General features: G+C 43.0%; 2 protein-coding genes across 4 annotated transcripts; one reads left to right on the top strand and one right to left on the bottom strand.

The window, feature by feature from the left end:
- The first annotated feature begins 462 nt into the window (after nt 1–462).
- On the top strand, nt 463–1,159 carry LOC135263199 (histone H2AX). Its single transcript, XM_064350919.1, has one exon. It carries the CDS (start codon nt 568–570, stop codon nt 991–993), a length of 426 nt encoding a protein of 141 aa, XP_064206989.1. The 5' UTR covers nt 463–567; the 3' UTR covers nt 994–1,159.
- Nucleotides 1,160–1,971: 812 nt separating this feature from the next.
- Nucleotides 1,972–11,669, bottom strand: hmbsa (hydroxymethylbilane synthase a). 3 transcript variants are annotated; one of them, XM_064350916.1, is made up of 15 exons: nt 11,483–11,664; nt 11,317–11,370; nt 10,505–10,591; nt 9,957–10,029; nt 9,159–9,208; nt 8,679–8,734; nt 7,867–7,944; nt 7,040–7,117; nt 6,827–6,902; nt 6,119–6,232; nt 5,563–5,601; nt 4,652–4,775; nt 4,321–4,370; nt 3,848–3,934; nt 1,972–3,110 (listed from the first exon to the last, which is right to left on the bottom strand). In XM_064350916.1, exons 5-15 carry the CDS (start codon nt 9,201–9,203, stop codon nt 2,934–2,936), a joined length of 924 nt encoding a protein of 307 aa, XP_064206986.1. In that variant the 5' UTR covers nt 9,204–9,208; nt 9,957–10,029; nt 10,505–10,591; nt 11,317–11,370; nt 11,483–11,664; the 3' UTR covers nt 1,972–2,933. The 3 variants fall into 3 exon arrangements, with proteins under 3 accessions (XP_064206986.1, XP_064206985.1, XP_064206988.1); XM_064350915.1 differs by lacking the exon at nt 10,505–10,591 and having other exon boundaries at nt 11,483–11,669; XM_064350918.1 differs by lacking the exons at nt 9,957–10,029; nt 10,505–10,591; nt 11,483–11,664 and having other exon boundaries at nt 11,317–11,358.
- Nucleotides 11,670–11,691: the final 22 nt, after the last annotated feature.

Here is an 11,691-nt window from a genome sequence, read left to right as displayed (position 1 = left end):
AAATGGCACCATATGCATTCCTTATCGTTCCACTCCGACTCTAGATATAGTGGAAAATAAATAGACGGATTCTCCGGTCTTATACAAAAACATTCGATTGAACCGAAACTAACGCAATATATACGAGCTCAGCCAATATCTCTGGCTCAGCGTGGTTGAATTTGCGCCAAAAATTTCTTCTTTTAAATTTTTTGAGGGAATGATTTTAATTGGCCAACGAGGACCGTTCAAATTTGATAGACAGAACTACTGTGCACCCACAGCAGAGATTGAACAACTCATCCAATCACGCCTGGTCGTGGTAAGGACCTATCTGGTTGGTGTGTAATTCTATCTTAATTATGCACGACATTCAGCAGCCAATGGCCCGAGGTAATGTGTTGGTTCCCAATTCTTGCAGCCAATAAACTGCTTTTACCCAGTCTGGCATCCAATGGAAATGGAAGGCGGGTTCAGGCGTGTTAGTGACGACGAGAAAATATAAACCCCCGCTCCAACACACTCGGACATTATCTCACATAGATTCACCGACTCTTTGCAAAGCAACAAAATCGTAACTATTTCAACATGTCTGGAAGAGGCAAAACTGGAAAGGCTCGTGCTAAGGCTAAGACCCGTAGCTCCCGCGCTGGTCTTCAGTTTCCTGTGGGCCGTGTTCACCGGCTGCTGAGGAAAGGTAACTACGCCGAACGAGTAGGTGCTGGAGCGCCTGTTTATTTGGCTGCTGTACTAGAGTATCTCACTGCTGAGATCCTCGAGTTGGCTGGCAACGCGGCAAGAGACAACAAGAAGACCCGCATCATCCCCCGTCACTTGCAGCTTGCTGTCCGCAACGACGAAGAGCTGAACAAACTGCTCGGTGGTGTGACCATCGCCCAAGGAGGCGTTCTACCGAACATTCAGGCTGTTCTGTTGCCCAAGAAGACCGGGCAGGCTGCTCCCAGCGGCGGCAAGGCGGGAAAGAAGGGATCTCAGCAGTCTCAAGAATATTGAGCTCTCGATGAACGAGGCTACAGAGTTTCTTCAAATACCCAAAGGCCCTTTTAAGGGCCGCCCAAACGTTCACTTCTGAAGACAAATTCCATGATTGTAATCTACAGGTTGTGGTTGTGTGTGCAGTGTGACTGGGGTTTGCCGCAATAAATTGTAGTTGCAGGTTCCTGTGGACTGAACTGTGTTTCATTGTAGCTTATCTAGCCGGCGGTAAGGTTTGGTGAATGTGCACAATACGTTTGCAACTGAATATGGCTAGTTCCGGTTTGATTCTGATCTGTTCCGGTGTTTTACCCAAGATTCATTCCATTGTATTAAAGTCGCATAGCAGCTAACGTGACCATCTAATCGAGTCGATACGTAGTGGATAGATTTAAATCAGACTTGGGCGCTGATTACATTTAAACTCCTTCAAACTCAAGCCATGTCAGGGGTGTGTAATGGTAATCACGCTGAGTTTTAAAAACCCAGAACGGCTTTTTTAAAACTGAAGTCGGTGTACCATATTTCGGCAGGTTCTGGGCTTTCCTAAATCTATCTAATCTGATGCTGGCCCTATGTTCCTTTTGCCATTTCAAGACTCAAGCCAGTGTGTAACGTTAGGTCTAAATTTCCAGTGGTGGACATCCAATCCAAACATGTTCAATTTATGATGTGAGATTTCCTGCCGACAAGATTCCTGCCATAATTTGCTAGACTAGAGCATGGTGCTGCACCTCTTGTCATGGATGGGCACTGGGTTGGCTAGCTTTTGGCTTTGCAAAAGCGACCGTTCAGATCAAAGAACCGTGGTAAGTTAAGAACGCACTCAATTCAGCAAACACTTTGCATCGCTTTGGTACTTTTTCTCTGCCAAAAGCCAAAGATTTTTCATGTTGCAGCACGCAAGATTTAGGCTACAGGTGTGAAACGACTCCACTGCGTTTGCAGCTGCTAACAAGCAATATACGTTATGTATAAAGTGTACAGCACATACAATTTGTAAGGGAACAGACTCTTTTATTCAAAAATACACGTGACAGTAACTCCTCCCCAATAATGATAGTGCTTTCTTAATTTCAACCTTGTAAGACAGCAACTGTAGATGTGGGCTATACACAAAAACCTTATTTTCAAGGCACATATCTGCTTGAGTGATTGGGGGTGTGCTTTTTATTTTTGCTTTAGTTTGAGTAAACATGGCATAACTTCAAAATGTAGCTAATGATGCATCAATACCTTGAGCAGCTGTGCTTGCAAGTGCTCTGAACATTTACACATCTATCCATCTGATTTGTGGAGAACGTGGTGTAACCAGAGATTTTAATAAATGTAGTGAAAAAAAACCAGCAGACTGCATTGTCTTTTGCAAAACATGGAATGTAAATATAAAGCACTTAAAATATGAGCATTCCAACCATATAGCATTTCCTTCAGGTCTGTGCCTCTGGGGCAGAAGATGTTATAGCATCTGCTGGTTAGTTCTTTCTGGTCTAACATATTTAATGCTGTGCTGGTATATAGTTGCTTCCATCTTTAAATATCAGATGTGCCCCCAAAACAGAAAACTAATACAACCATCTTAAGCTCCATTTTCCATAGTATTCATCTCAGAAAAGTAATTTTTACACTGAGAGATCCATGCTTAGATGGGACTCCATTGCAGGTACTAAAACTCTGCTCTTGTAATTTCCTCTGAGAATTGTCACTAATGTTTTGTGTCAGTTTTTAGCCGAAAGAATCTGTCTAGTCAGTGATGCAACTGGCTGATCAGAGACGGATCAGTGACATTTGTTTGGCTGATCAGAAGGTGGTCAGTGTGTTGCTAATGTCACTCGGAGAGGGGAGTGGTGGGGGTACGGTCACACAGATGGGTGGCGAAGCTCCACACTGGCAGCCTCCCTCCGCCTACACCCGCTGGACAGGAAGTCATGCGAGCATGAAGCAGGTGTGGGCCTCAGTTACTGAGCCTCGTTGTGCTGGCGGGCCACCGTCAGGATCTCTCCCGCTCCCCTCTCCAGCAGCAGCATGGCCAGATCCACCCCCAGCTTCTCCGCAGCCTCCTGGGCCGCTCCTGAAACGTTGCGGGCGGTGACCCCCACACGCTGGACCCCCTCACTAGCCGCCTCCTTCTCCACCTGACACAAAGAGCAGCTTCAATTACTGATGAAATAATTTCACACTAGGACTGAGCTTGAATACGAGCCTCAAATCAACAATCACACGCAAATCAAAGCTCTATTACGGGGGTTAGACATGGGTGGAGGGCTCACAAACCATATAGACATGCTGAAATACACTGCTATGCTTACAAAATTTATATATCTCATCTTCTGTCCGATTCCTCCGGGTACTCCAGTTTCCTCCCACAGTCCAAAGACATGCAGGTAGGCTAATTGGAGACTCTAAATTGCCCATAGATATGAGAGTGTGTGAGTGAATGGTGAGTGTGCCCTGTGATAGATTGGCGACCTGTCCAGGGTATATTCCTGCCTCTCGCCCAGTGCATGCTGGGATAGGCTCCAGCACCCCCTGCGACCCAGCCCAGGATAAGCGGGTATAGATAATGGATGGATGGATTTTCTGTCCTATCCTAAAAATAAGCTTTTTCCCCTCATGTGATTACCTAGAATCACTAATCCCTACATGAATTATTCAAATTGTCCAATATATAACTCAGATGCCCTTCTGAACCCCACTCTAACATCCATAGTTTATGTACTGACATATCCTTTAATACTGCTGGTATTTACTTCATAAATTCAGGTTGGACTTGTATGCAACCTCAGTCCTCCACCCTGGATTCAGGCCTAAGCCCTGCCTCCTTTACCACGCTCATATATAGTATCAAATTCACTGTCTGTTAGGGCTGTACCTGATTGGCTGGAGTCACACTGGTCCACATGGTCTCTTTCAGACTGTCAGAACCATCAAGACTGTACACGGCACCAGTGAGGTAGAGCTGGAATAAAGCATAGTCAGTCAGTCACACAAACAGTGCAAACACACAGCAATCCTATACAGTTCCATTGACTCTGAAACAGGGGTCTACAAACACAGTGCAAACAGACACATGGGTCTACAAACACAGTGCAGTCTGGTGCAAAATTGCAGTTTATGAATATTAATGAGAAGGTGTATCCCTGATCATTAACATTGCACGTCCTGTCATAATCCTTTCGTCATACTATACGGTTCTGTATTATACTGTAATTAGGAGGGTTAACCCATACAAGTACACCTATTCTGGACTGTATTAATACAACTACAGAGAAAGAGGTTATTTTTGAGATGCTAGATTTATAGTCTCCAAAGAAGTATTTAGGCCTTTCCACCCCAGCCCATTACCTTGAAGTCCTTAACTTCAGTGTGAACAGCAACTGGCACACTGCAGCCACCTTCCTGAGGGAAAGAGAGCAGAATTCTAACCATCCTTCATTTGGTAATGTATCCAAACTGTACCCTTTACAACACCTTTACAATGAAACATCAGCACAATGAAAAACAAAATGATTAAGAACGCAATCAAACACTAAAAACAGTAGTTTTTAAATATAGGAATGTTAGGTGTGTTTATGTGAGATTGAGAGTGAAAGTGTATTAGCATGGTAGTATATCTGTCTATGTGTGTGTGTGTTTCTAGGTGTGTGTGGGGCCTGCAGGGGAGGCTTAGGCAAACTTGCCAGGTGTTTGAGGAAGGCCCTCTCTGCGATGCAGCGCAGTACGGTGTCCAAGTGGTGCAGCACAGACACCATCTCCACAATGTCCCGGTCCTGCGCCCTCACCTCCACTGCCAGTGCCCCCTGAGACAGAGAGCAGTGTCACCAGCACAATGCAGCTGCCGCTAGCTTTTGATAAGAACAACACATTTGAAGCTGGCACTACAATAACAGCTGGCACTGGCTTTCAATAACCACAACACAAAGTTTCACTTCCCTGTTAACATTCAAGGGAGAAAAGCAGGTCAACACACTGCATTATGGCAGAAAGAAATTTATAAGTGGCACCCACTTATTTTACCCAACAGGTTTACCAACAGACACGTTCAAACAAGCAAAATATTGACTACTCCCAGCCCGAAGGATCTGTCGGTGTTTACCTAAAGACCCACAAAAGCTGAAACACATTGTCTCTCTTTGTAGACACACCTGGGTAATTATATACTTTAGTTTTTATCTGTTTTGCATGAGGGAACATTTCTTCTGTGTAAGCCTGTTGTATACGTTCTGACAGTACTTTGTAAACATCAGCTTTTCCACCAACTGACGCAATCAACGTTCACTTATTGCAACTGTTTGCTCCTTCCTTTTCAATTATTATTTGCCTTTTCAACGCCTTTTATTTTTTCCAACTGCCTATTATTTTCTGAGAACATATTTCCATTTATATTATCAAATTATTCTCAGATTCTGGCAGGTGGTAGTTGCAGCATTCTCCAAATTGTGGGCATTACTGGCCACTGGTGTTTAGAATCTTCTGAATTGCCCACCCCCACTGTGCAGCAGGCTTATGGGTTTCCTCCTGGCCAAGAAGGATTCGTGCTTTCTACCGGACTGGCATGCTTTGTTCAAGCATCAAAGATGAACCCACCTGCCCAACGGCATACATGCAATCATCAGGGCCCAAGACCTGCAAAAAAACAACACAGACAGGGGAGGCTTAGGGACTGCTCTGACACAGTCCTACATGACCATATGAATGTGTCCACATTTGTTTTCCTGAACTACCATCTACATTACTGTGGCAATCGGTCTGGTGGTGAACCGGATTGGTCTTAGCTGGACTGGCTGGTGGAGAGAGCTAACGCAACCCAGGTGTGTTCTATCAGCCGACGCTGCCAAGACCAATCCGGTTCACCGCTGGACCGAATGCCACAATTACGTTTCAAACCAATTTATATCCTTGATTTTTTTCTTTCCTTACAATTTGGAAGGCCCTGACATATTCAAAGGGCTGTCTGAGCAGCAAGCAGCAAGCAGCAAGAAAGAGCTCTCTGAAGCATGTGCACCACATGGGCTTCAGAGGTCATTTCAGCACCACTGGTGCCAGAAGACTGCAGGTGCATGGTTGACCAGAGGAGGTGCTATTGTGCCAGTGCTGAGACTGAAGCCCTGAGTGTGTTATGGGAGTGGGTTTGAGGGGGCACCTGACTGATGCGGCTCTCCCAGCCCATACGACGCAGTCCAGCTGCAGCCAGGATAATGGCGGCAAACTCTTCCTTCTCATCCAGTTTCTTTAGTCGCGTGTTCAGGTTCCCTCTCTGAGAGAGCCAGGTTAAGGCAGCAGACTACACACATGCATGCTGAACACACATTCACACTGTACACGTGGACATACACAAAAGCACACACCAAGGTATAGGCGCACACACAGACATGCATAAATGAACACTATGGCCACAGACACACACGCACACATGCAGTCACACACACGTAAACACACGCACACACAGAGGCACAGACACAGATATAAGATATTGTAAGAAAAGATATGATATTGTACACACAGATACACAGATAAGATATTTTGCACACAGATACGCAAATGTGCACACAAACTAACACACAGGTGTACAAAAAACCACATTGACGAGTTTCCTGCGTCTACACACATGTTTTAACGGTTCACAGCCTTTATTGTTGCTTGTGTTTTTCCTTCACAGGGCTAAGCCACAGGAAAGCAAGCTTGTATGGGTGCTGAACAGAGCCCAGGTGGCTAACAGCTGCGCAGAGCAGGAACCCACAGCAAACGGCTTAGAAGCCCTCAACCAGCAGGACCTCCACAAAGACTGAAACCATAGACCTCACCTGAGTCCACAGAAAGTACCAGAAAGAGCAGTGCTTTTAAAAGATACAATGTCTTTAAACTCCAGGTGAGGGAATCTTTTCTTCAGCTGAGCTGCTCGGCGGAGTGAACTGGTGCCAATCACGCTGCAGGGAGACAGAGGGGGATCAGAATTTGGGTGGCAGGCCTCCATTTCCTGTCTTGAATATTATTACACTTGTGCTGACTGTCATAGTCCAACAACCACCACTGGTCTCCCTCAGCCTCCACAGGATCCTCTCACCTCTTCTCTGGCAGTGTGTCCAGAGTTTGTCCTGCATACTTCGGATGTAAGACAACTGCATCATGAGGGTTTTCACGCCTAAGAAAAATACATTGCAAAAATATATGGAAATAAATTTCAAAATCAGGCTGTTCTTTATAGTAATGTCTGATTCCTAACAATTACTAATGTTCAATTAGGGAACCAGACTCCTTTAATTCCAAAGATGAACCCATGCAAAAATACTGTAAAAACTTTACCAGATCTTAATTGCATTTAACAAGTACTGTCACAGTTTGCTGACCCTCACTTTATTTAACAAAACATGCCATCTTGTGGTAAACTGTTACTACTGCACCCATTTTCCAGAACAATTCTGAGGATAAATATGTACCACTCTTCACAACTACATGCTCTAAAATTCATGAGTATGTGTTAACATCAGGTCCCATTCAGACAGCACACTAGTGGCACAATTCCAGCTTCTCTCTAGACAAATGAACCCGAACAGTTTTCCTATTGTTCAACAGCAAGTTACCCATTCACAATTACCTCATCAAGCCAGCTAATTCCCATACTCTAATTAACCAGAATGCTGAATGTCCTTAATTTTAAATACCCAATTTAACTGAGTGTTACCCTTTTCAGTTTATATCACATTTAATATCTAAAATTGGAAAACAATTAGCATAAGATACAGGTAATGGAAACAGTCTATTTAATATGTTAAAGACAAGCTTACAGCACTTACATTTGTTAGATAGATAGAGAGAAGTAGGAAAGTAACTTGTAAATTCCAATAGGTTAGAAGTTAAAGTGTATGTCTGTCTCCGGCCAGAGATACTCACTTAAGTACAGCTCCAATGGTGAAGCCCTCAGGCAGTGCTGTGGGAAGATCCTTCAGTGAGTGCACTACGAGGTCAACCCTGCAGAGGGTGGGCACACACACGCACACATACATATGCATGCACACACACACACATATGCACACACACACACACAGTTTCATGTAAACACTGTAGGCATCGGAATGTACAGTTTAAGAATTTTGTCAAATAAAGCAGAAATATGAAAACAAATATTTAGCCTGTAAAAAAAAAAACCCCAAACTGCCATGAAACATGCAAACAAAGTTCACAGTAATGCAGGATATTTTACAGCAGTGGGACAATAACAACAACATTAAAAATGTATTTTTTTCCTCAAATGTCCATCAACCAAATAAATGACTTATCTGCAACTTGTTTTATCATACAGTATTAGATATCTGAACTGTAAGCAGAATTTTCCTTTTCTTTTTAAAAACGAATTATGATTCATTACTTCATGGTCCATAAGTCTGCAATGTAATGGTGCTATTACAGTATATTAGCACATGCTATTCCATGAGGATAACCATAGCACTGCAGCACCTCAGAGGGCACTAGCATTCTGGGCTACATAATCCTGCATCATACCAAGGTAGGATCACTTTCTAAGAGGCTCAGCACAGATATTCAACACAGTGATCAGATATTCAGCTCTGGTCAACTTTACAACAGAATGTTCAATGTGACATGATATTGTGTGTCTTACTGGAAAATAGAGCATCTGTGTTGAAACATTACAAAATATGATACTATCTGGGAGAAACCATAATGCTGCAGCCTAGGAAACTTACTCATTTCTTTGAAGAGCGTTTTCCAGCTCCTTTGTGAAAAGACTTTTCTCTCCAATCTGAAACAAGCAAAATGTAAACTGCTCAGACAAAAGACACTTGAAAATGGAATGCTACTGTTCACTCTTGTGTACCGACACTGCATGTTCCATTCCCCATTTTAAAAATAATTTGGTGTTCAGGCTGAGTGCATATACTCACTCTGACTGACCCTCTTTTACTACACTGGCACACTGGAATGAGGAAACCTAACCCTTTACTTAACCTTGTCTGAAACTGACAAATCAAACAGCCATTTTTTTGTTAATGGCAAAGGAAGGTAGAAACAAATTTCACATTCATTATATTTCAGTATTTAATATTTAAACAGCATTTGAACACGAATGATTCAATTTGAACAAAAAACTAATACATATTTTGCATTTTTATTTGAGGTAAATAAATATACTGTATTGAATTTAAAGTTTATCCTCACAGGCCTACCTTTGACAAAGCTGTGTCCAAGATTTTGTCTCCTATCGTAGACATGGGGACTGGGAAAAGAAAAGTTTAAATATTTTAAAATTCTATTTCATTTAACATGAGCGCTCTATTTGTTTCCACAGCCTTACAGGCCACAAGGCTGATTCTGTACAAGCACAAGTGAAAAAATGTGGCCCAGAAAATAAAAGCAGTCTTTATATTCCCATTGAGAGAGTATCTCTTTCACATCTCTTTCACTACTTCTCATTGGCAGCCAGCTACAGTGTAGATGACACAGGCGGTCTTACACTTGCACGCGCACACACACACACACACCCACACACAGAGGGTGATTTCTGGGGAGTGTATGTTACAGTGAGACAAACGCACTTTCTCTTGACAATGAAAAGAGAGAGGGGCACATTGGTGATGAGACAGGATGGTAGATGTCCATATCAACCGAGCATTTCTGGCCATATAAAATCACGGACGGAGTGTAGCACAGTGGGTAAGGAACTGGGCTTGTAACCGAAAGGTCGCAGGTTCGAGTCCCGGGTAGGACACTGCCGTTGTACCCTTGAGCAAGGTACTTAACCGAAATTGCTTCAGTATATATCCAGCTGTATAAATGGATACAATGTAAAATGCTATGCAAAAGTTGTGTAAGTCGCTCTGGATAAGAGCGTCTGCTAAATGCCTGTAATGTAATGTAATGTAATCTGCAAGCTTACCTGAGAGACACCTGCATTGAATTACCTATGCTTATTCCTTTACTACCTCAAGGTGGCACTCTCGTGTACTGAGCTCAGTGATTCTCACCTATCTTCAGTTCAACATCAGGATACAACTCCTTGAGCTTTTCAGCCACACTGTCTGTCTGAATGCGAGCAAGCTGAAATACATGAATGAATGAATAATCAAACCAATGCAATGGATATGCCAACAATAAGGGGTTTTCAGGTCACGCATCCTGCCAGTGCCAACTGTGCCAGCAGTCCTGCAAGGCATATCAATTGGCCAGGGAAGGAAGGATTTGGCTGGCTGGGTACTGCCCGGCAGTAAAGGTACTGCCCGGCACAAAAAGCGAGTCCCCTAGCCAATCAAGCACCTGCAATCTGCCTGCTCCAGCTGCACACGGTGTTGAAATGGCGCAGTGACAGTGATCTAGGATGACAGATTGCAGACTGTGCTGAGTAGCGAAATGAACTTGAAAAAACACATATTTCCATTCTCTGGATTGACAGATGATTCTGCAGCAAAGGGACAGGCCTAAAAATACAACTTGCCTTTCCAAACCAGAAGAAAATGAAATAATAAGGGGATAGAAAAAATAAAATATAAAAATGAAAGAATATACTGTGCCTCACTTCACAGCTGCAGTGTCAGATGGATCAATGTTTTAACTTTGAGTGTGATATCCGAGGCAGACGGTCTCATGCGCTCTTGACTATCTCCTGAGAGACAGAACAAGAACACTTTCTAATCTGATCTTTACACGCAGCCACTCCCTCTAATGTCTTGAAAGTACCAACTGTACTTTTTAATACACTGTGTCTCTACAGGGAGGTGTCAAATTAAACAAAATGTTTTTGTAAGTTCAAATAAAATATCAGGACACCTCATTTCAATTTCAGGACCTTCGGGTACATTTGTAGATCCTTACGCTCAAAATAAATTCTTCCAAAACAATTGAAAAAATTGTTACAGCTTCATGAGAACACAAAGAGCAAATCTTTTGCTTTGAGAAAATAAGATAAATCAATAATAACACAAACACTTCCATCAAAATGAAAACACACAGAGTGATGAATGTAGCAAAATGAATGAATATAAGAACACAGAAAGGAATCATAAGACCAAAGTACAACATTTCTCATGCTCACTTTAAATGACAGTCATGTTCATGAATAATCAGAAAGAAAACATTTTCAAAAATGTTTTCTTTTTTCACTGATATTATTTCCAGGGACTCACTAATCAGTTACCTTGGTTTATTCTGAAATAACTGCCATCTGTGTGCATTCTTAGACTATCGAACTCATCAGTATCTCCTTGCTGCCTCCTTCAACAGTAAAATACAGGATCACAGTTTATTCTCACCACACTGAATTATGATAGCATGACAGACTAGACAACTATGACAGCTAGAATGAGTGAATTGAAGCTTTTGTTGTTGTACCTCGCTCTTTCTGGTGCCAATCCGAATGACCCGATGGAGCTCCCCGTTTCCCTCCTGTACAAAAAAACAAACATTAAAAATTAATTAAAAGAATATAAAACCTGCTCATAGGCTTTGCCTGCCACTGGTACTGACTCTAGAGAGACACAAAACACAACTTGCTTACCCCAATGTACTGATTCAGGCTGTCCTCCATAGTGCCCTGAGAGTAAAAAGGTTTTGTTAACAGCGGAAGCTGCACTTGGCTGTACCAGAGGCCGAGCTATGAGAGACCGTTGTGTGCGTGAAAGACAGTGGCAGGCGCCTGCCTAGAGCGCGGTTGTCTTGCCATGTGTCCTTACCGAGTTTTTCCCCCCGCCCCCACCACAGCCCCCT

This window comes from Anguilla rostrata, chromosome 9 (genome assembly GCF_018555375.3).
Source record: "Anguilla rostrata isolate EN2019 chromosome 9, ASM1855537v3, whole genome shotgun sequence".
Lineage (NCBI taxonomy): Eukaryota > Metazoa > Chordata > Actinopteri > Anguilliformes > Anguillidae > Anguilla > Anguilla rostrata.
This window is presented reverse-complemented; position numbering and strand designations above follow the sequence as displayed.

What these genes read in the sequence shown, in the direction of transcription:
- LOC135263199 (XM_064350919.1), top strand. Translation starts at nt 568, where the DNA reads ATGTCTGGAAGAGGCAAAACTGGAAAGGCTCGTGCTAAGGCTAAGACC.
- hmbsa (XM_064350915.1), bottom strand. Translation starts at nt 11,512, where the DNA reads ATGGAGGACAGCCTGAATCAGTACATTGGG. An exon ending in GGGAGAGCCGCATCAGTCAG is followed by an intron (nt 5,602 to 6,118) that starts GTGCCCCCTCAA and finishes GTTTTTTTGCAG; the next exon opens with GTCTTGGGCCCTGATGATTG. An exon ending in CTTCCTCAAACACCTGGCAA is followed by an intron (nt 4,371 to 4,651) that starts GTTTGCCTAAGC and finishes TCCCTCAGGAAG; the next exon opens with GTGGCTGCAGTGTGCCAGTT.